Source organism: Dermochelys coriacea, chromosome 25 (assembly GCF_009764565.3).
Source record: "Dermochelys coriacea isolate rDerCor1 chromosome 25, rDerCor1.pri.v4, whole genome shotgun sequence".
Taxonomy (NCBI): domain Eukaryota; kingdom Metazoa; phylum Chordata; order Testudines; family Dermochelyidae; genus Dermochelys; species Dermochelys coriacea.
In genome coordinates this window covers 6,999,369-7,024,395 of record NC_050092.1, presented here as the reverse complement: position 1 = coordinate 7,024,395, position 25,027 = coordinate 6,999,369, and the positions used below count along the sequence as shown (strand labels likewise).

Here is a 25,027-nt window from a genome sequence, read left to right as displayed (position 1 = left end):
GCACTAAACATTTACAATGAATAAAGGAGGAAAACCATGAAATTTCCACCAAAGACTCATCCTCAGTGTATAAACATGCAAAAGCACCACAACTTCAACTGTATTTAAATATAGGTTGACCATCAATGACAGACCCTTAAAAAGCTCCACACTCCTTTTCAGCCACTATGATATAAACAGAAGCTAATCAAAGTAGTATATTTTTGTGGTGGATAGAGGGCCCCATTGAAAACCTACAGCAGCCACTTAGGCTAAATCAAGGGTTCTCCAACTCGGGGTTGGGACCCTTCAGGGGGTCACAACGTTATTACACAGGGGGTCGTGAGCTGTCAGCCTCCACCCCAAACCCCGCTTTGCCTCCAGCATTTATGATGTCATTAAATATATTTAAAAAAAAGTGTTTTTAATTTATAAGGGGGGGGGAGGTCACACTCAGAGGCTTGCTATGTGAAAAGGGGCACTAGTACAAAAGTTTGAGAACCACTGGGCTAAATGCATGAGATTCCAGATCTTGGCTACAGCAGCATACCCTCAGGGGGGATGGACAAAACCCAACTATTTCCATTGACTAAAGCAAGAAACTACTTTTGGCCAAGTCCTGCAGGAGCACAGTCTAATCAGCAGAAGGAATGAGAATTACTTCTGGGCTGTCTATTGGTAACCTGAGGTAAGGAGAAGATTACACAGCCAGCCAGCCTTGCCATTTCTCTATTCTATCCAGCTCAAACTCATTCAATGGAAAGAGATGAATTTCAAATTCAATTACGGTTCCTGAGTCATGGTTTGAGTGTTGGATTAATTACTGCTTCCAGTCCACAGCAGAGCTCCCACCATGGTCACAGGCTAGAATATGGTGTTAAATAACCAAGTTTCGGAGAAGATTTTCAAAGCCACCTAAGGAAGTTAGGAGTACAAATCCCATTGAAAGTCAATGGGGCTTGTGCTTCTAAAGCCTTTATGCTCCCCCTTTGTTAGTGACAGTTTATCATCTGATATATTTAAGGTTCAAGTCCCACTCAGGGCACAGACTGTCTCTTTTCTGTGTTTCTACAACATCCAGCACATGGAACCCCAATCCTGATTGTGTGTTACCATAAATATTTACTACTGCTACTACTAATAGTAGTTCATTACCTTAAGTCACATCCAGCACCACTCCATGGAAAACTACGCTTCCCTTTGGGATCTTCACTATTTCTACTCCATCTCTTCTTTTCTCTGTATCTCCCGCTCCTTTATCCCTTCTGCATTTTCTTCACTGTAGCATCTACAAGTTCCCAATGTCACCCGCAATGCCCACAGGCTTCACTCTACCTCTACTGCATCCCCTCCACTAAAACAATCAGCAATTAAATAGTCCATGCTGACATTTAAAATATCATTAGGCTTTGGAACCTGAAGAAGAACTCTGTGTGGCTCGAAAGCTTGTCTCTTTCACCCACAGAAGTAGGTCCAATAAAAGATATAACCTCATCAACCTTGTCTCTCTAATATCCTGGGCCCAACATGGCTACTCCACCACCACAGATATTAGGCCTTAGTATCAACACTCCAGGGAGATTAAAGGGGAAGGAGAGAGAGGGGAGTTGATTTTGTTGTTTGTACAGTGCCTGGCACTGCAGGACCATGGTCCATGACTGGAGCTCCTATGTGCTACTGCAATGCAAATAAGAACATCACAGGCTGCCTGCAGCCTCAGTAGGACAACACTGCACTGGTGGAAGGTTTAAAAGTTTCCTAACTATGAGGACTAGCAGCTTTCACTAAAAGAGCCCAGATTTTGCAGAAGTCTTCAGTCTACCTCTATTCCTCATTGTCTTATCGCCCATGTCTTTATTTCCAAGCACTCTGACCTGCTCCCCTTCATCTCTCTCCTCTAATTCTTCCAACTCAACTTCTGTCCTCTGTATTCCAGTGAAACAGCTCCCATGAGACTCTAATGACATCTTCCTTTTCAAGTCTAAGGGGCTTTCTATCATATCAATTCCCTTAGTCACTTTGTTGACCTTGAGTCTAGCAGCCACATACTACTACACAACGCCCTCTTCTTTAAACCTCCATGAATTTGTTCCTTTCAAAAAACCATTCCCCCCCCCCCAGCATTCATGTCAGTGCCCTCGTTTCCTTTCTCTTACAAAGTTATGGTCATAGAAGTTACAAAGACATATAAACATAAGCAAAATGAAGAGGTGGCTAGGCATTTTTCATTCCCTTATCACCTGGAATCCCGGTTGACCGGGTTAGCTTTCACTGCTGCCTCTTCCTCAGAAGAGGTGTCATCATCGTCTGATTCCTCCGACTGTAGATCCTCTACCATTGAGCGCAGTGGGCCTGGGATTAGAGGTAAGGGAGGAAAAGGGAGAAAAGCAGTTTAACGCAGATGCAATATGTCTTCAGCATGATTGCTACAGAATCGTATTTGACTGCTACGAAATCAACTTGGCTTTGTTTATCCCTAAGGTAACCCAGAAGAGTCATGATTTATTAGACAGGCATCACAGATGTTTAAGTTCTATCCAAGGATGTGTCAGCTTGTGTTTCTCAAGACTGAAGTAGTGTTGGAAATTCAGTGTTCTAACATAGTTCACTGGGAAAAGAACATTAACTTTTAAAAACCCTTTTTATACTTTAAAGGGTTTTTCTACTCCTCCTGCTCGTGTCAAAATAAAAACAGCCACTTTTCAGTGCATGTGCCAGGCAAGTTTTAAGCGTTACCCAAGAAGTGGCATTTGCAGCACCACAGTGCTTGTTATGACTGCCGAAAATAGTGGTGGATGCTCCATCTCTTTGAGTAATTAAAGCTGGACAGAACAAAGTGCTGGAAATGTAATAAAGGGCACATGCCTGCATTGGCAAGGGAATGAACTTGATACAATTAAGAGGTCTTTTCCATCTCTAATTTCTATTAATTGGGACAAATTGAGTTTGTGGGAGAAAGTCATAAGCCTGGTGATGCCATGAGATTTTAGTCAGCACTGAACAAATTCACAAACTAAAACCTCTTAAACTGAACAGATCACCAAAATCTTAAAAGATTAAATAAAAGCAGAAGCCAACACATTGTGCAGGAAAAAGCCAGTTCCAGAGATATTCAGTGCCCACAGATTAACTACCAAAGCAACAAATATTTGTTTATGGCAAATACATAAGATACTACTTTTTCCCTTGCATAGAATCACATAGTAAATTCAACATGCATCAATTCCATTCAGCAAAACCAAGCTACGTCCTTGGCCTTAGATAGCCTTGATGAAGCAGGTTTAAATTCTGCCTGTTGAATGGTGGTGTAAAAAGGATAACATAAGAACGTCCATGCTGGGTCAAACCAATGGTCCATCTAGCCCTGTAAATTTGTTAGTCTCTAAGGTGCCACAAGTACTCCTTGTCTTCCAACAGTGGCCAATGCCAGATGCTTCAAAGGGAATGACAGAACAGGGCAATCATCAAGTGATTCATCCCATCATCCAGTCCGAGCATCTGGCAATCAAAAGTTTAGGGACACCCAGAGCATGGGGCTTCATCCCTGACCATCTTGGCTAATAGCCATTGATGAAGTTATCCTCCATGAATTTATCAAACTTATTTAATTAATCTAATTCTTTTTTGAATTAAGATGTACTTTTTTCCTTCACAACATTCTTGGCAACAAGTTCCACAGGTTGTCTGTGCATTGTGTGAAGAAGTATTTCCTTCTGTTTTAAACCTGCTGCCTATTAATTTCATTGGGAGACCTCTGGTTCGTGTGTTACGCGAAGGGGTAAACGCCACTTCCCTATTCACTTTCTCCACATCATTCATGATTTTATAAACCTCTATCATATCCCCCCTTAGCCTCTATTACATCTCCCTGGGGAATTCCTGGACTGTAACATATGGTAAAAAACACTTTATACAAATCAAGTGAGAAGGTTTTTGAAGAATATCACTTCTTGCAACACACCTTGACTGTGGTTCTGAGATGGTTCAAAATCCGAGTCAGAACTGGAGTCTGAGCTGGAACTGGAGTTGGAAGGACTGGAGTGGACAGACTTCACCCCCCATAGAAGGTAAAAAAAAAAAAAAAAAAAGAAAAGAAAAAAGAAAAGGAAAAAGAAAAGGAAAAAAAAAAAGGAAAGAAAAAAAAATCTTAACCTTTCAATCCACAGAAAAGAATGACCAAAATGCAACATGGTCTAGCAGTGCTCAAGAACGTCACATCATCATTCCATTCTACATCATTTTATCTACAGCACTGCTCACTAATTTTTTTAAAAACATATAAAATGTAATTTCAATTAATTAATATTAGTGAAAGGTTCTGGACTAACTAGGGTGACCAGATGTCCCAATATTAGGGGCTTTGTTTTATATAGGCAACTATATACCCCACGCCCCTTTAAAAAAAAAAAAAAAGTGTCCCGATTTTTCACACTTGCTCTCTGATCACCCTATTCTGGGTTGATAGTTTTTGAGATTATGTAGTCCCAGGACAGCTGAAACAGCAGCAGCACAAGCTTCCAATACACACCGCCCTCGCTACTGAGTCTCAAATCATCTCAAAAAGCATGAAATAGTATGACAACCTGTATGACAACCTGGAAGTGAAAGCGGATACAAAGTCTATTTTCACTGTGAAAGACGAAATGCAAAAAGTAAACAACCAGCATAAATCATGAAAAATAAATTAAATGTTTAAGATTACTTTAATCCTCATAGCTTAAATTGCTCTTTAAACTAAGAATATGTCTATTTAGAACTATATGTGTTAAACTGACAGTACATCTTCAAACTAAGAATTCCTAGCAGTGACTGCTTTACAAGACGACTGTGATTTGTCTCCAGTTTAGATTTTTATAGAAATTGTAACAAAAGCCAAGATCAATAAAAATGCTTCCATCTTTAAAAAAATACCAATGAAAACCATTAAATATTCCCTTGCATTGTTTGCAATGCTAACACTGAGAACCTGAAAATAAAAGTGACCAAACAAGTGAAATCAACTTCAGTGACATCCTTCCAAGCAGAAATGCAAGAAACAAACAGTATAAAATTGTGACAAGTAAATAGGAGTTTTAATAGGTGCTGTTAATAACATACGGAAATTAAGTATTAAAATCTTTTTACAGTATTTCATGTAGCATCAGATATTTGCAGAGCACTCACATTCTGTAGTACCAGAGACCACAAGGTGGCAATCAAGGCTAAATCAAGTATTCTGGTCCAAAACAGCAGAAAGTAAAAAGATAATTAAAATTATTTGTTGTAAGGATTATTGTAAGATATAGTGCTTTGGGTCTAGATTTACTTTAAGTTCCTCTATGTAACAGGATGCAGTGCTATTTCTTGGTAGTTCTCCCAGGAAACAGCATTTTAATTTGTACATAATCCTAGAAAGCCAATGGTTATTTCATGCAATGGAATACCGAGTCTGAAAATCCTACTTTTCTATTGCTGAATATATTTTATATACTAGGAAACATTAATACTATATAGGAGCATGCAGTGGACTCAGCAACGTGCATGTCAGCTTTTAACATTAGCAAAAGAAGGCAGCGATCGCATTTTCTCTTTATATTTTTATGTTGTAGGTTTATTATCTAGCGCACCAGAGATGCATGTATCTCATACCAAAACCAGGGAAATACAAGTGTTAAACAAGTTACAACTTATTCCATAGCAAAGTAAACATTTTAACACTGGGGATATTTGATACATTGGCATATAGCAGCAAGGGTTAGAAAGTTCACAAGACACCTATTTGCCCATGAGGATTAAACCTACTAAGCAGAAGCAGATACCAAAGACCTACAGCAGAGCTCCTTCAGGATTGCTGGGAACAGGAGGTGCTGCTACTCTCACCAAGGTGCTGCTTTTAAACTTAGATCTGGGAGCCACCCTGATAACTCTAGTATCTGACCAACTAACAGGCGTTCTTCCCCCACACTGCACCTTCTTGGCCCCTTAAACAACTAACTACTTAGGGGAGGGGTCATTCATTAGCATCCATTTATTTCAAACCCTTGGGAGGCATCCAGCATTGCAGTAGCTGGGCACACTTTGCACAGCTTAGATTACAAACAACATTTCCCCCAGGATAAGGAGATAACAAAAAACAAAGCAAAAAACCCCATACTACTCACACTGCCCCCTGCTTCCTTGGGCCTTCCTGGGACAGTTAACTGAAGCATTCCAGATGAACAAAGAGATGTGCTTAGGGTTGCCAACTTTCTAATTTCTGAAAACTGGACACTATAACAGGAGCACGGGAATCTTCACCTACCCCGCCTCTTCCCTCAAGGCCCTACCCCTGCTGCTCCTTTTCCCTTAAGGCCCCACCCCACTCACTCCTCTTCCTTCTCCCCCGTCACTCGTCACTCGAGCCTCCCCACATCCCTCCACTCCCTCAGGCTGGGCTTTCTCTGCTCCAGGGCTGAATCAGGAGATGCCGCTAGGAGGAGGCCCCAGCTGAGTAGGAGCTAGTGTGGTTGATGACCCAGCACCCCTCCCCCACCCAGGCAGCTGGACTTTTGTGTCCAGTCAGTACATCTGACTGGACACTGTACAGGACCCCTTTTGACTGCACTTTTCAGCAACCCTAGCTGTGCTGAGTCACAGGGAAAACCTGTTTGAGGTACATGGGCTACAAGCTACTTAGAAATTCAAGATGTTGGTTCTACCATCTATAAATGTACCCAGGCGAATGGCTTCAGTGCAGAGTGCACAGCACATGTGTTAGATGCTCTTCCAGGTCCATCCCACTTTACTAAGGCAGGTAGCCACACCCCTGCACACCACTTAGCTACAGTTTACTCTACTCCTTGCAGACTATCAAAGAAATGTGCTTAAAATGCTTCGCTCAGTGGGACGCTCTTGTCCTGAAAGACAGGGTCTTTTTGCCTTGCATTTACAGTTTCAAATTACCCTAGGTTAAGGGGTCTCTGTTTTATGAGATGGGATCTTATAAGCTTGTTTCAGCCAACACCTATCCAGTCAATAGTTTTGGGCACACAAAAATGCCAAACTATGGACTAAAGGATGACTATAGCAAAGCTATTTTCCAATTACATGGCCTCTTCTCAGACAAGTAGATTGTTTTTGGAGTGCGTTTATGACTGTTGGATGAGGTTCTACCTGTCATATTATTGTGAGCAAGGACAATCTAAAGTTGGGCTGAAGTTAACAGCTGAGTGAAATATTTGTCTTTATAGAACAAGTGATTAGACTAATTTCCTCCTGCAATATTCCTCAGCATCTGTCACCTGCTGCATCCAAGATCTACTCCCTTACCACCTAAAATAGCCTTTCCCCACCCTATCCAGAGTGGAATTATGTGTATTTCTAAACTATTTATCTATGTTTGTTTATCTGGAATAAAGCATCCCCAATTCGTAAAAAGGTCATGGTTTTGACATTTCCTAAACTTGTGAAAGCTGAACTTTCACTAAGGAAAAATGAAGCCAATCTCACACATCCTCCCCTGCAACTCTGCTACATGTTGTTAAAAGACCTACACATCTTCTACATCTTTCATTCCCCTACCTCCCACCTAGTCCTTTGTGCCACGCTTTCCCACAACTTCAGAAAATGCTTGTGTAGACCTTAATAATATAATTCTTTTTCTCTTGCATACCTTGAGGAGCAGTGAAATAGTTAGTGTCAACATCTGAAATATTACTGTAATCTGATTTAGTACCCATCGGTTTAAACAGGGAAATTCACACCTCAGAACTGTTGTTTCAGGCTCTTTGCAAATTCAAGCAGACTCCACTGTATCAGTTACACGTGTCGTCAGGTTTTGAAGATTTTCTGCTCAACCATAATTGCTAGAGATTTTTTTTCCCTTATATAAAAGCTCAGACACAAGAACAAATGGGAGGCCTATTCAAGTACCCTTCACATGCCCCATATTTTGGGAGCCACTGATCTAGAGAGTCACTGGAACACCTCACCCATACAGAAGAATGTCATACTAAAACTGGAAGGAGAGGAATCTTTACTTTTAGAACAATCTGACCCAACTCTTATTTGACTATTTTGAGATTTCCACTTTGTCATTCTAGATTGTGGGAGTGATCTCTCCTTCACTTTTACACATTCTCTTAAAAGAGATATCAGTTCATTAGTACATGTTTTATCAGCTTTAAAATTTAAACAGTTCAGAGTTCGCATTATGTATAAGACTGGCTACAGTGAGTTCCAGGAAAATGATTCCATCTAAAATTTTGATTGTTTATATTTCCAAAAATCATTGATGGAACAGTCATTCCCTGCTATACACATGCATATTGTACATAACCTATATATACACACTACATGTGCATTGACACCTGGAAAAAACTTCCTCCAGGAAAAATTAGCTGGAGTCTTTTCTGCCTTTCCCTGGGATGACAGGGATTATCCATGAGCATCAGGTGATCAAATCACACATGATCTTATAACCACATCCTATTTCCTATGTCTATATGTGAAGCATGCTGTGTTGTTGTAGCCATGTTAGTCCCAGGATACTAGAGAGACAAGGTGAGTGAGGTTAATATATTTTATTGGACCAACTTCTGTTGGTGAGAGAGAGACAAGCTTCTGAGGTTATGAAGCACAAAAAAGCGACGATGAGTTTAAAGAAAAAAAAAAATCTCTATTTGGCAGGTAAGTCAACATTTCACTCCTGAAGTCCCTCTCTACCTATATCCTCCTCAGACGGATATTGTACATTCTATGACTGACATAACCACGATAAAAGAAGAAGAAAAAATTTAGAGCATTTTAACTAATGTGATCACAGTTACAAATGAATAAAATCAATTATGACTGGCTGAATTACCTTTGCCAATTTCCACTGCTCAATGAACATGTTTCATAACTGCACTCCCATATTTAAAACAACAATAGCTACACCTGCCTCAATTTTTTGCATATGGACAGTAGCCCTTCATCTTCTGGCAGATGTCCAGAAGCTGACCAAAATTTGGGCTCAGATTATTTTAATAGATCAGGGTCAACACCAATGCTAATTTAGCAACAAGTCTCTCCAGCTGTTTATTTTTAAGTATCACCTCTCATTGAGGCTGTTATAAAAACAATGGAGTTTAAAAGCATTACACTTATTTAGATCTAAGCATTGTATTATGTACTGCTGTGGGTAAGACCACTGTCCTGCCACAGTGAGGGAGGCTCAACCATTTTATACTCCATTCTAAACAGGAAGGAGGGAGTTCTTTTGAGACCAGCTTCATCCTGACCAGTAAGGTGCATGGACATTCTACCAGAAAACGGAGCGGATATTCAGAATGCTGCTCTCTTCGTAAACTTTTTTCAATTTTCCAAATTCCATGCAGTTCTCACCAAGGTATCCAAGGCCCTCCCTGAGTTTAACGCTGAATCAAAACATTGAGGAAAAGACATGCAAAGGGCAGGGTTTGGAAAAAATGCCCTCTGCCATAGCCAATTGGCAAGAGGGTACGTGATGTCCTGTCCATGGTCCAGTCCCCTATGGCTTTCTGCCTGAAATACACAGGCAGAAAAGCAAATCACAGAACACACCAACGGAGCACTCCACTTGAGCACTCCAAGGGCAAAAGAGGAGTGCTCCTGTGATTCAATGCAGAACAGGTAAACAACCATCCTGGGAGAAAGTGGCATTTCGCCTCTCCCAGCAGCCAAAGATAGGGGAGAGATAATGAATGAATGGAACTCTCAGTTTACCAAGGCTACATCCACACTCTGAGCTAGGGATGTGATTCCCAGTTCACATAGATATACTCATTCTACCGCCCATCCGAGCTAGTGTGCTAAAAACAGTAATGTAGCTGAGTTGGCATAGGCAGCAGCAGCATGAGCTAAGCCGTGCTGGAGTACGTACCTATGGGAGTCAGACCTATGGGGTTTGTATTCGGTACTGCTAGCCCTGTACGGCTGCTGCCCATGCTAGCACAGTAGCTCAGATGAGACCTAGCACGAGTATGTCTACATGAGCTGGGAATCGCACCCTAGCTCATAGAGAGAGGCAGTAGGAAAAGAGGGAGTGGAGCAGTGGTACCCAAACTTTTCCTCTTGTGCCCCAACCTTACCAGTATTTGAATGTGGCGTGCCCCTCCATGGCCGGTAGCGGAGTTGCAGCCAGGTAGGGGGCCATGGCCAGGAAGTGGGGGCTGTGGGCTGGCAGCCGAGAGTGGAGCTGGGGCAGAGCAAGGCTGGGAGGTCCCCCTCCAGTCCAACATGGGGGCTGGCCCAGGCCCTGCTGCACCTTCCCTCTCTCTCCCACCCTCTCCCCCCCAGATGTTCCTCCATGCCTCCCCAGAGGGGGTGTGCCCCACTGGTGTAGAGCTTCTCAGAGCACCAGACATTTACACCACAGAACTAAACATACTGAGTCAACATTGGCGCCATAAATTAATTTTACTACAAGGCCTTGTGATGATCTTGGAGCCACTGCAGGTGCCCATCTGTAGAAGAACCCGTCGCTTAGTATGTTTGGTCCTCTGGCTAGGCTAGCAAGAATCAGGTAGAGTTTCTGAGGTCTGCCTAATAGTACTATATTCTCTGTTCTTGCCATCAGCCTCAGACAAGTCACTACATTCTATTTTCACAGTTATGATGCTTTTCCAAAAGAAAAATTATTTACTCAGTTCTTTAACTGGGACGAGGGCACAAAATCATGATGTTATCACCAAAGAGGTTGAAGGCATATTCAGGTCTACACCATAAATGTTACTGCAAAGAAACTAAATCTGTATGACAGACCATAACTTAGACACATGGGCGGTGGGTGAACCATGGGCTCGGGGAGGCTCGCCCCCAGCCCAGCCCATCCCTTCCCCTAAGGCCCCACTATCACGCATTAACAGTTCATTATTGCACTTTCATCTAATCCTCTTTGAAACAGGACTAGATCAAAGACTATATCTAGTCTGCATTTTTTCCATGAAGAAACCCAAGCAACATTCCCACCAGGCCAGGTTGGAGAAAAACTCTCTCTCACCTCTGATTTAAAAGAAGTTTCATCCTCTGAATTTGACTCCTCCATCTCCACAGGTTTTTTGATCTCCTTGGCTTCGCTTTCAGATTTTACTTTCTCCACTTTGGCATTCATCTTCTCCTTGGTTTGTTTCTTCTCTGGATATGAGGAAGACGCAGTTCGGGGAGAAGTTCCTGGGACGTTCTTCACCCCTTTGGAGCTGCTCTTTTTTTGCTTTTTGGCGCTTGGCTTTGGTGACTCCACGTTGGAGGGCCTCTTGCTGGAAGATTTTGGCTCCGGCTGTGGTCCACCCTTTGGAGAAGTGTTCTCCAGTTTGGTCTCCTTCAGGGCTAGTTTTGGTTCCTTGAAAGCAGCTTTAGGAGGTGCTTTCTCATCCTTAGGCAGTTTGTTCTCAGCTGGTTTTCTGGAGGAATCTTTCAAAGGCTTGCTTTGTTCTCGTTCGAGGTCTTTGGAGGAGTTTTTGCTCTCAGAGTCTTTCCTTGGCCTCTCTCTATGCTCCTTGGTTACTTTGTGTGGTTTGGATGCTTTACTACTGTCCTTGTTTGCATCCTAAAATTTAGGGACAAACACAGAAGTTACATAAAAACCTGAAACTCAGTACAGCACTATAATCCAAATTTGCACAGACTGTGGTGAAGACTATATTATTTCATGTAAGTGTTAAACATAAGGTGAACTTTTATACCAAGCTGTCCTTTTAAAACAGACACATTTTAGGAACAAAACAATTCAATGGAGGAGAATTATTAGATCTTTTACTCTGCCAGAATAAGCTGTGGTCACACTCATCCCCCTCCAAAAATGCCTTACCTATCAAGCATTAAACTAGTACTATGTTGGATCTTAGGAAAATGACTGAGGTCTCTGACACTTGCATCACAGCCAAGGCTTCCTGCCACAGCAGATCTTTAGCTTAACAAGCAGTACAAAAAAACACCTCAGTAGGCACCTGCCTATCTCGGGGATAAAAATGCATGATGAGGAGTCATTTGCCTTTGCCACTTTTGGATGACTAGCCCCATTTAGTCCACACATGCTGCTCTGCCATCATGGAAGCAGAAGAGAGAGGGTCTGTATGGAATGAGACAGTAGAGAAAGCATCTCTAATTTAGGCCAGGTCTATATTACCCTTATGTTGGCAAAACTTATGTCACTCAGGGGTGTGAAAAAAAAACAATACCTGCCTGAGTGACATAAGTTTCGCCAGCATAAGTGCTCGTATGCACAGCACTAGGTCGGCGGAAGACGCTCTCCTGCTGACATAGCTACCACGGCTCATTTAGGTGGTTTTATTATGTCGATGGGAGAGCTCTCTCCCATTGGCATAGAGTGGCTATATGAGCAATCTTACAGCGGCACAGCTGTATCGGGATATCTGCGCCACTATAAGCTTGCTAGTGTAGACATGGACATAGTCTTTCTTCCTGATTCAGCATTTTCTATCGAATACCTGTCCAAAAATCAAATCACCCACTGTAAGACAAGCAATACTTGATTCAAAGTCATTGTTCCCTGTTGCATCCCATAAGTATCAAGACACAGCCAAAATACAATAACTTCAGAAGAATGGAGAAAACGTATAGTAGGACTGAACTCTTTGGTCATTAGAGAGACAAGGTGGATGAGGTAATAGCTTTTTCTTCTGTTGATGAAAGAGACAAGCTTTCGAGCTTAGACAGAGCTCTTCTTCAGGTCATTTGAGCATTCTGTTTGGCCATTAATTTTTGTAGCTATGCAAACTGACAGAATACATGTAATCTGCTTCAAGGCACATTGCCTGTGGGGATCATGCGAGAATTGCCCTTGCTATGTACAAAAACCTACACAAGGTCAGCTGCATTAGGCTGGTGGAGGCAGAAGGTGAATTTCACCTTCTGGAACCTCTGGGAACTAGCTATTGCTACAGGCAGGATATCAAACTCTTTAAACTACTGGCTTGATCAGGTCCAGCACATCTTGTGCTCTTTACATGGCCATCCCAAGCATTCATACTGCTAGAGTAAGTTTTGATTCTCTAGTCAACCTCTCCTTCCTGCTGGGAGATTGAATTCCTCAGAGACTCTGACCACAGCTATTACATGAGACAGGGGGCAAAAGTTGCATTCAATTATTCTATATCCAGTGATATGGAAACAAGTTATGAAACTGGAAAGGACTTAAAAAGAAAGCTTTACTAGCCTCAGTTGAAGATATCAGCTCTAGCAGTTGACAATATTCACAAATCCTTCAGCTTTAATTATTTAAAATCTCTTCAGAGGGGCCAGGAAGTCACAAGAATTCTAAAGGCCTTCTGGACTTGAGATAGAGAGAAACAGGAGCAGTGGACTCAATGGGACTACACTAGGGACATGTTCATCTATGAATTTCCAAAGCACTTATCACTATACTAGGTAGGGACTAAATAATAGCCTGTGTGAGTGAGCTACTAGAAAGGAAACCTAGGCTCCTAGGAGGCATTTAAAGGGTTCTTAACATGTCAGATACAGAGGATGACAACAATGGTTACCAAGTGCTGCACCTCCTCCATTAAAAGTTGAGGAAATCGCAGTGCAGTTGCTTGGAAGGGAATCCTACAGAGCAAATACAACACAATTGCCTGAGACACTAGAGTCTAAGGAAGAAGAAATCCCAGATGCTCAGAGTAAGTAACCAGAATTAGTTACTACAGAGGAAACTTAATTTTGGGGTGCATTTCCAGCAACAGAGCCCTGTACTCCAATGGTCCAAAATAAATGCAGCACGCTTCACTGACCTTTGACCCATGGGATGGTTTGGTCTTCTTGGGATCAGAGAAGGCAGAGAGTGGTATTGTGGGTAACATAGGGTAGTCAGGACTTGGCCTGGACACCGTTTCTGCTCCTTCTGGCATTACCATCACCTAGTAATAAAGAGGAGAAATGATATACAAGTAAGGAGAAATGTTGACTATTTTAACATGATTACTCTTCAGCAAGTGACTTTTGATCATTTCTAGCTACTATTATTTAGGTCTTTTTTCCCTTTAAAGATGCAAGATATCTCCTGAATAATTCCAGTTAAGATTCCGAGCTCCAATGACAATGTCTAAATAGAGACCATTCAGATAGATGAGTTTGGGAGCCAAGATGCAATAACAAGTTTCAGTTCCACCAAGGGGAACTTCAGCACCCTGTGTACAAGTAGGATGCATAACTGTGGCTATGACCAAGAGAGGCTGGAGACACAGAGTAAAATGCACCAGTCTCTCTTATGCCCTAAACAGTTTGGAGGCAAACTGGGGGCCAGGGAGAGCAAGATTTCACAGAATAGGAGATAGTTGGATTCTTTCAGCCAAAAAACCTCCATGAAAAACATTTATTGGCAAGATCAGAAACACACGTGGACAGCCATGAGAGGCCAGAATGTCTCTAGGCTCCTCTCTATGTAGCTAAAGTAATTCCCCTGAGAATTTGGGGCTGAAAGAAATGTCTTCCACATTTTTTGCCAATGAGCTATGGGACCGATAAGATTTTTGATGCATCATATCAGACATGACTCACCGTTGATCCACCCAGTTTCTAAATAACGGCCCAAATATTATGTTACTCCAATATCTGATGATCCTAGAGACGTGCAAGAAAAATGCATGACTAAAATCCTAAAAAGTACAAGTGTCAAAAAGCAAACAGTGCTCAGCATCATTGAATGGCTGAAAAAAGCCTCTTCCTCTTCATCCTCATTGCAGGAGGATGTGGGACTTGTAGGGAAGTTCTGGATAGACTGACTTAGAATTTAGTCAAGTAAAATTAATAGTTCCACTTCTGGGATCTTCTGCTTACAAACTTCTTCATGGAACAAGACTATTTCTACCACCCCAGGCCAGAAAGATGGTTTTAGGTAGACAACTTTTTTTTCAAATTAATTTAGGAATACCTGGAATCGTAAGGTGCTTGACTGGAATGGAGTCATGTGTCAGATGTGCCCTAAAACCCTGTCACATTACAACCTCAGCTGAAAAAGACTAAAGGAAAGACTTACTGTCAAAATATTAGAACCCTGACTGCAAATTTGCCAGATCTCACAGGGAATGTGAGTCAAGGTAACTTGCTTAGACCTTATACAACTATCTGGCAATATTCAGTGAATGATTCCTCAGTACCAATTTCCACAGAACCAGTAATGTACCCACTGTGGCTGCCCAAGTCTTCATTATTGCAGCTTTTCAAGGATCTATCTAGCCTTTTCTCCATAACTTTACTTTTACTATTTACTTCCACTTTTTCCTCTCTCACCTGCTTTCAATTCTTTTTACCATTATTTGCCTCCTTTCTCCATCACACAATCTTGATCCCCCATATTTCCTATTCTCCTTTAACTCAGTTTCCTTCATTTTCTGCTTCTCCTGGCATGTCGTGTCTCTCCATTTCCTTCTTCTCTTTTCCTTTCATTCTAATTCAGTCTCTATTTCTCCAAGTTTGTGTTTCTAACCTCTCGACAGACATAGCAGCTTTAAAAAAGCAGACATGATGAAATGGTTCCTCTCTCCTCCGCAACTGATGGCCCCCACCAGCATATGCAGAGAAAGAATGTTTTCTCACATGCAGAGGCGTGTTCTCCTCTTAGCCTGCTTTAAACAATCTGGCACCCAGAACTTCTCCCTCATTCTGCTTCCTATGCGATAGGCAGCTGATGCCAGGATTAGGGGACACTTACTGGCCAGAAGTGCCAACTATTAAGCCTGCTTGTGGGAAAGAGGAATAAGGACACTGTAGGATATCTTTTTTCTTGAGTTTCCTTCTGTATATTGGTACATTTGGAGGAAGTTATTTACACCAACCAGTTCAAAAAAAAGTTCACACAATCTGAAAACAGCCAGATGGACAAAAAAAGTCACCATCCACAGACTGGTTTCAGAGTAGCAGCCGTGTTAGTCTGTATTCGCAAAAAGAAAAGGAGTACTTGTGGCACCTTAGAGACTAACAAATTTATTAGAGCATAAGCTTTCGTGAGCTACACCCACTTTAGCTCCTCTGTTTTTTCCACCAAATGCATCCGATGAAGTGAGCTGTAGCTCACGAAAGCTTATGCTCTAATAAATTTGTTAGTCTCTAAGGTGCCACAAGTACTCCTTTTCTTTTTGCCATCCACAGACTGGCACCTGCAGCCACAAGTTTATGGCCTTGGCACAGTGTGCAGACAAATTTACACTGAAAATACAAATGCATCAAGTGATCCACACAAGAACATCTTGCAGCTGCTAGCATTTCAGTTAAGTCACCAGAACCTGAATCTGCCCCAAGACAAATGCAGCAAGGGTTCATTTGAGATGGTTTATACTAAGGGTATCTAAATAGCTAAGTTAATCAGAAAACAGCTGGGTCTCAAGTACAGAGAGAACCCCCAGAATAGAATTAGTTGGCTACACCTTTTCACTAAAAGTCTCTTCACATCCCTGGTTCTTTCGGCACTCACCCCTCCAGCCTTAATAAGTTTGCGTCTGAAGTCCTTGGTGGGGTTGTTGAATGTCAGTTTCTCACAGCGAAGATGGTTCACAGGTGGGTTTCCCTCCAGATTCAGGAAAAGGTCATATGTGAAGCAAACTTTCTTCGGTTCCTCCTAAAACCAAGAAAGCAGAAGACTCATGAAGGGTTTTGGTAAGTGTGCTAGGTTAGAGGTTTCAAATGGTCAGTCCTAGGAATGCTCAACTAACTCTTTGAATTAATGTCACATTCATAACAGAGGTTTTTCATCTGGGGAATCAGAGTTTTCAAAATCTAGATACAAATATCTCATTTTCTAAAATGCCTGCAATGACTGCAGTTGCCAATACCTCACACATGAATTTCCCCTAGAGTGACAATATTGATTGACACCTGCCAAAACCGATTGTTTACAGGGATGCTGGTCTTTGTAAAGCATCCAAGGTCCAAGAAAGAAGGTACAAATTTTATCCATTCCACTCTTTGGTACAAACACACAATCTATCTATCTATTCAGCCTCTTTGGAGAATAATGGAACTATAGTTACCACCATTAAAAATGTATTTTGCTTTATTATTTAGGGAAAGGACAACTGCTGGACTCCAAAGGGATGCAGGTACTAGAAAGATTAACCACTGTGAGGGAAGGAGTGCTAGATATGCAAAATCCCTTTTGAAATAAAAACTGAATGAGTTGGGTAGAAGCTAATGAACAAGCAGATGCCCTAGTCCTTTCAGCTTTCCAAGTACTGTAAATGAGCCATCTTTATCTGATGAAGTCTGGGATTTGTATACAAGTCAGACTGTTTTCCTATTTGTGACCAACTGATTCTGTTCCACCTGCCCCATCAGTGAAGAGAGTTCTCATGCATTTGCTGTGTGGGACAGACAGACAGTATGGGGCAGAGTACTGCTGGAACTCTTTCCACACAGGTAAAACAATTCCTTAATCTTCTTCAGAAAAAGTAGGAGTGATGTCTCCTCAGTCACCTATCCTCGTATATCAAGGAACTAGGAGAATCGATAATACTAGGTTAGCAAATGGACAGACATTTACTAGTTTTAGTTCCCAGGTTTATATTAAAGGTTTTACAAAAGATAATATGAATATTGTTTGTCTTCAGTGCTATGAAAAACAAAACAAAACAAAACAAAAAAACCCACAAAACCCTGTCTCCTGCAATTGATTCCTTGTACTAGGTCAGGAGAACCAGAAAATGAAGACGTACGTCAGTGAAACGGATTAGTTTCTTTCTGTCATCCAGCCATAAGGCAATTGGAGAAAATAAACAACATAAGTGGTGTAAAACAAACCAGGTGTTTAAAACTGAGTTAGTAATCCAAGGTGAGGCTAGTAACAGAAATAAGGGTTTTAAATACGAGTTTTATGCTGACTGTGTCCCTTTCACGTATCACTGGCTGCTAGTTTTTTGGCTGCTACTAACATAAGTGCAGCATTAGTGAGAGGGGAATTCTCAGCCATTGTGATGCTTTATCAGTCTCTGTCAGTGCAGTGTCTAGTTCTACTGCTAACGGAAGGACTCTGCTTGCTGCAGGAGTATCACTTTACACACACAGATAAGTGAAAGGGTATGTCTACAATACAATCACTGCTGGGAACAGATGCAGTGCTGCAGATATGCTGCTGTAGCATAGACATCACTACAGTAACAGAAAGGGTTTTTCTGTCAATGCACTTCTCCATCTTATGTCAACGTAGCTGCATTTACAGTGGGGGTTAGCAAAAAGAAAAGGAGTACTTGTGGCACCTTAGAGACTAACAAATTTATGTGAGCTGTAGCTCACGAAAGCTTATGCTCTAATAAATTTGTTAGTCTCTAAGGTGCCACAAGTACTCCTTTTCTTTTTGCGAATACAGACTAACACGGCTGCTACTCTGAAACCAGTGGGGGTTAGGTTGGCCTAACTACATCACACAAGGCATGAAATGTTTCACAGCCCTGAGTGAGGTAGCGAGGAAGTTCTCCTAACTCAGATGATGATCCTTAAAATAGCACACAGTGCTATTAGGGAGGTGTACAATAACAGATTTCACTAGAAAAATAAAATGGAATGCCCATCCGGCACAATTTGCATCCCAGGCAGTGGTAATAAGTGAAAGAACGGTTTTAGTTGGCAAATTGCATGGATAATGGTCTCTAGGAAGAGAAACCTTCCTCTATTTGCCTATTTAAGGCTATGTATCACCTTTAATTCTATAATTTCAAGTGCTTTTCTCCTCTGGGGATTTGCAGCCCACGTGTCCTCATGACACCACTGAAATTAGACATGTCCTATTTATTACAACAGGGAAAAGCCGCAAGGACCACGGTGAACCAGTATTGCCTTCTTTCTTACAAACACAGGAAGCACAGAAGCCTGCTTCAGACTAACATTCTGTTCCTATTTTAAAGGAGAGGAAGGGAGATTTTGGTTCCCTAGACACTCACGCTTGGGTCCTCTTCTCCCTAGTCCTTGTTTTACCCTACCCCTTTGTTTAGGTACTATAGTCAACACCACCCTGATAAGCTCTTACTACTCAAATCCCTTTCAGAGATCCCTTCAAAATGAATGCTGCTGAACATGGCCAGAGGGTGACATTTGCCAGTGACTCAGCTATAGCGTCACACCCAACACTCCTGGAGGTCAAGTAGACACCCTCTGATGTTCCTGACCTTAGGAAACTTCCTGATCTTCTCCTATGTAACAATGAACTGTTTGGTCACAAGATAAGGCTTGGTATGGCTGGAAGCTGCATTTCCATTACACCAGATTTCATTAGTGAATATGTCACACGAATTGTCCTATAGCTCCACAGCATGCTTCAGAAACAACGAGGAATCTGGTGGCACCTTAAAGACTAACAGATTTATTTGGGCATAAGCTTCTTCAGATGCATTCTTGTCCACATCAGGACAGCACCAATCCATTTCCCCTCCTGTGCTTCAGACCATTGTACACACTTGTCCATCACCCTGTATATTGATACTCCATTTCCTAGGATCATCCCAGAAAGCAATGCTTCAAGAAATGCTACTGAGCACAGCAAAGGGGACCGTTCTGAAGCTACATGGGGAAAAGCGACTCCCCTTAAGAGCTAAGCCACTGTTAACCTTAAAACAAACATCTGTGACCACAGCAGGCCTTTCATCAGAAGTAGTACCTATGAGAGAGCTTGGGAGTCAAGTTTTTAGTCTCTAGCTTCCCAGGCCAGAAAAGGACGAACGTGTAGGTGATTGTGCTATAGCACAAAGGTTTTGGGGCTCTCAGGTAAACACAGTGTGAACATACAAATTACACAGATGAAGACAGGGTCTTTAAAATCCAAGGAACCCCTAAGGTAAGTTTTGGAGAATACAGTTTCTCAGTGCTATGTTAAAGAGCCACTGGTACCTCACAGGAAAGTGGAAAAAAATATATTTAGTAAGGATGCCACAGTTTAATTTCATTCTCAGTTTGTCAAAAAGGACATTTTCATGAACAGAGAATTTAAAGACCTCTGCACTGTCTTCTCTCCACTTGTTGGGAATCCATATCTGCTGTGGAAGGTATCCTTAAGGCTGAGGTAACAATCTCAGGTGCAAAATATGCAGAAAAAGTAATTAATTCTGGAACAAAAGATTGCAAACATATCAATTGCCTCATGTAACTTAAATAGATGGAGAGCCCCAGAAAGTGTGACCTACATAGAACTAGAAAGAAAAGGAGTACTTGTGGCACCTTAGAGACTAACAAATTTATTAGAGCATAAGCTTTCGTGAGCTACAGCTCACTTCATCGGATGCATTTGGTGGAAAAAACAGAGGAGATATACACACACACACACACACACACACACACACACACACACATAGAACTGTTTCTAAAGGACTTCTCAAGGTTTGCCACATGGAGTAAATGGCTTGAGGACATAAACTAGCAAAAACAGGCTTTATCTAAAGACCATTATCCTGTAATACTAGGCAAATGAGGAAGCACAGCTATACTGTTTTCAAAATAGGAGATTTACATTTACAGAAGCAGAAGAGACAATTCCCTTTCATCTCATGTAGCTAGATACTTATACAGCCCTCAAAGTAACTGAGGGTTTCCCATGTATTTATTCTAACAACTCTATGATGAATCTTTAGATTTTACAGATGGGGAATTGAGGCAGAAGAATTAAGTGATTTGCCCAAAGTCAGAGACTGTGGTAGAGCTGGGAATTGAACCCCAATCTCCTGAGTCCCAGTCAAGTGCTTTAACCATAAGATCACCTGTCCTCTCATCTCTAGATGCAAACAGCCCTGTATGGGAGAATAATCCATTTAGTAGTCATGGAAGCATTAAATACACTCCATTTCACACAGGTTTTCAACTCTAGAAAACAAGCATTTTTAACTAAAAAAAGGTATCATACCAGAGAAATGACTGCAAGCAGCCTTAAACCTGAGAGCTGCTACCAAGTATGTGTTTCTTCAGTGCTGTGTTCACTGACCACTAGAGCTTAGAACCCTGTGGGTCCCAGAAGGTTAAGATCATCCAGTTTCTCCCCCAGGACTCTCCGAACACACACCTAGAAAAGCCCAGAAGCACCTGCACAACATGATTTATTACAGGCTACTCACCTCCAATTCTAAAGTGAAAGTCCCAGTATGTCTACAAGGCCAGACTTCAAAGCCATTATAAATAAGAAACCAGGTTTTCCATTCTTCCTTTCTGAAACTGCCTTAGGTGCATAGCTGCATGCACTGTTGCACTTCTCCCAGGCCTCATATACATGTGACATGAGGACTCAGCACAGTTATTTACTTGAGTTGCTGAGATAAGGGCTGATAACTGTTGTAAGCTCAAATGATCCCACTATATAGAGCCCAACCTCTGATGCTGATAAGTATGCCAAGAAAGGAAGAACCAACTAGGTACATTCAAATAGATAAGTGGCAAGATTAATTTCTAAGACGTGACAAACAGATGCATAAGGGGAAAGGCAAAACGTTTGCAGAGTCCAAGTCCCTTCTTAAAGGGACAGATCTCCTACCTCTCCAAGAAGACAGCGGGGATGTTTCAACAGTGTCTCTGCAATGCTAAAACTTGCTAGAACTCAAATTCAAGTCCAAGGGTTAACTCAACCCTTCATGCTGTTAATCTTGTATGGATCTTTTCAATTACAGGCCTTGGAAACTGAGGTTCTGTCCATTCCATGTGGACAACAATCCCTTAATCCTGGGGGACAAACAAACCCTTAAAGTTAGGAGCTTACAATCCCTTTTTCTTCTAACTTTTCTTGTCTTTCCTCTGAAAGAGAATAAGATAGAACTATTTTACTACCTAGGTTCTTATGCTTGTGTTTACCTTACAAGTTTTAGTAATATATTTTATACACTGCACTTTCCATATATTCATTTGTTTTTGTGATGTATAAAAATTAATAAAAAATTGAAGTGTCATATAAACCCTCCATTTTAAGCCAATACTTTCTGAGAGCAGTGAATATGTTTTTATAAGGTAATTTTCAAATCCAGGTATATGTTTAATTAGCTGCCAGCTCTTAGAAACGCTGAAGAGGACACTGTCCCACTTAGGAAAGCAGCTACATTTGACAACACTTCTCTGCCAGCCAGAGTAACAGCGATGTGTAACATACAGAATTGCACGTAAAGAGGCACCACATAACTCCTTGAGCACCAAACTGGAAGACCTACGAAAGGCAGCAAGACACACAAGAAAACTTAGGCTGAGGAAACATACTGAACAAACTCCAGTCCATCCAAAAAGAAAATGGCTAAAACAAAGCAACAAATATGAATTTAAGATGAAGTACAAATATTGTTCTGTTCAACAGCAGCCCACTAGAAAAAGTTGCACGGCTGACTGAGAATCAGATAAGGAATGCTATTGAAAAATGCAAGATCACAATGTGTTTGATCTAAAGCATGAACAAAATAAATAGTAAACTAACTCTTGTTTTTTTCAGCATGCTACGATTAAACAACAGATGAAAGAGGTCAAATCTACCCCTTCTCACCCCCAATCGGTTCAGGAATTTTCCCCTACAGCAACTTAAAAGTGCTTTCTTCAGTAAAGTTTTAAGTGTCTCAGGTAAAATGGGTTCTCCACAATTTCCCTGGAAGACGATTCCACAAATTAATATAGCTCACTGACAAGAAGATTCCTGCTATTTAGCCTAAGTTTTCCTTTGCTCATTCCATCCCTTTTCTCCTAGTTACACTCTTTTGGATCACAATAAACAGTTAACTCAAACCCTGAAGGAGACTTGCTAATGCAAAAGAAGTTTTCTTCCAAAACAAATATTAGACAAAGTAAAAAAACCTCATTTTTTAAATAATAGCAAAATGTTTGATAAGAACCAAATTGGTATCTCTCCTTGCCCACCCATCTCCCTTCTTAGTAATGGAGAATAAATTAAGTTTCACTGTATGTATTCTATTATGTAAATACTGAAAATCGTCTCTCTTTTTAACACTGCAGTTTGAAGATGGTAAACTTTATTTAGGTCCTAATGCAATGGTTTTAGATACCTATCACATTAATATCTTCTGTCTGATCTTAATATAATATGAAACTGTATTTGGTTCTTTAGTTTTAATGATATATGTGATCTATGCCATCATGTGCCAGCAATGCCCCTCTGCCATGTACATTGGCCAAACTGGACAGTCTCTACGTAAAAGAATGAATGGACACAAATCAGACGTCAAGAATTATAACATTCAAAAACCAGTTGGAGAACACTTCAATCTCTCTGGTCACTCGATTACAGACCTAAGAGTGGCTATCCTTCAACAAAAAAGCTTCAAAAACAGACTCCAACGAGAGACTGCTGAATTGGAATTAATTTGCAAACTGGATACAATTAACTTAGGCTTGAATACAGACTGGGAATGGATGAGTCATTACACAAAGTAAAACTATTTCCCCATGGTATTTCTCCCCCCCACCCCACCCCACCCCCCACTGTTCCTCTGATATTCTTGTTAACTGCTGGAATTAGCCTACCTTGCTTGTCACCATGAAAGGTTTTCCTCCTTTCCCCCCCCTGCTGCTGGTGGTGGCTGATCTTAAGTGATCACTCTCCTTACAGTGTGTATGATAAACCCATTGTTTCATGTTCTCTGTGTGTATATATAAATCTCTCCTCTGTTTTTTCCACCAAATGCATCCGATGAAGTGAGCTGTAGCTCACGAAAGCTTATGCTCTAATAAATTTGTTAGTCTCTAAGGTGCCACAAGTACTCCTTTTCTTTTTGCGAATACAGACTAACACGGCTGCTACTCTGAAACCTAAATTTTATGTTGTAGATTTAAGTGGGTGCTGTTCTGATATATGTATTTGGAAACAAGCAGCAGTCTGTGAGAAATTTCAATACCACCAGATTTCTGGGGAAGGAGTAGGAGAAAGATTGCAATGCATTTACTGTAACCAATTCATACTGATCCAATTACAGGAAGAAATAGAAAGGGTTTAAAAATAGAAGTGGGCAAGCTAACATTTTCAGTCAAACAGTCCCAAATGAATTGGCAGTTACTATAAGTCAATTTCACTTTCACAAAACTGCTTTTCACATAATCTGCTGAGAACCTTCCATTTTATTTTCAGGCTTGATTCCAGAGGCAGGAGCTCTAGCTGGCCACCAGCATTAGATTAGCAAATGAAAGGATCCCCCCTATCTTTATGGTATGAAAGTCTTATTTCCCACAGGGGCTACTCTGACATTATGGAGAACTCAAATCATTTGCCTTCAGATCATTAGGATCTTTTTCAAAGTCAAATGGACAAGAGTTTAAGCATTCACCCACCCACGATGAACCAAATTATAGTATAGTGAAGGTGAACACACACAGTCAAGGCAGGGCCACATGGGGTGGAAGGGTAAGAACAGCTCCCAACAACACTTTCAGTACTCTGTCATCTCAGAGAGGCACCAGAAGTAAACATGCTTCAGCTATGGTGGTGCTGGGGCTGCTGACTCTCCCAACTCCAACTGGGCAGTGAGAAAAATGTAGAGGACAGAGTTGACAGGCAGCTTTATACCATGCTGACCAGAAGTCTCTGATGAAGCTTATTGAAGATACTCTCAAAGCAAGATTCTCCAGTAGTACTAGATGGCAGCCTGCTTCATTACGCAAAAGGTAAAGAGTACATTGGCTCCAACAACCACTACTTCCCGTCTTAGCAACAATTCAGAAACTAACCAAATGGGAAAGTGGAAGAGTTAGAGGAGAGACTAAAACCTTGGAATTAAAAATTAATTTAAGCAAACCATGAAAAAGATCTACCCTCGTGGATTATGAGTCCATTGCCTCTTCAGTCTGTTTCCACCCTCCCACCCTTCAACCTTTCAAAAGGCTATTAAAAAGTGGTATTGTTACAGGGCCTAAACCCTTTGTAAATCTCAATTCACCTACAGGAACACAATATGAAGGTCAAAACTGACAAACACCTTAGTCACCAAGCGGACACATTTCAACCATCCACCAAAACTGTCAAAATTCAGAGATTTTAAGACCGGAAAGGACCAGTGTGATCGTCTAGTCTGATCTCCTGCATAGATACAGGCTACAGAGCATTTCACTAAGTGATTCCTGTATCAAATCCAAAACTTTTAACTGAGCTAAAGCTGGGGCATCAAAT

The 25,027-nt window shown here is 41.3% G+C and overlaps 1 protein-coding gene across 4 annotated transcripts in view; it reads right to left on the bottom strand.

The window, feature by feature from the left end:
- The window catches only part of MLLT1 (MLLT1 super elongation complex subunit), a 62,788-nt gene that overhangs the window by 18,292 nt on the left and 19,469 nt on the right, over positions 1-25,027 (bottom strand). For 2 of the 4 annotated variants that reach the window (XM_038384244.2, XM_038384246.2), the window contains exons 4-8: positions 16,385-16,528; positions 13,707-13,832; positions 10,958-11,503; positions 3,941-4,037; positions 2,220-2,331 (exon numbers count right to left, since the gene is read on the bottom strand). In XM_038384244.2, the coding sequence (XP_038240172.1) occupies positions 2,220-2,331; positions 3,941-4,037; positions 10,958-11,503; positions 13,707-13,832; positions 16,385-16,528 (1,025 nt within the window). The remainder of the gene's footprint in view (positions 1-2,219; positions 2,332-3,940; positions 4,038-10,957; positions 11,504-13,706; positions 13,833-16,384; positions 16,529-25,027) is intronic. The other 2 variants (XM_038384245.2, XM_038384247.2) reach the window with 1 other exon arrangement.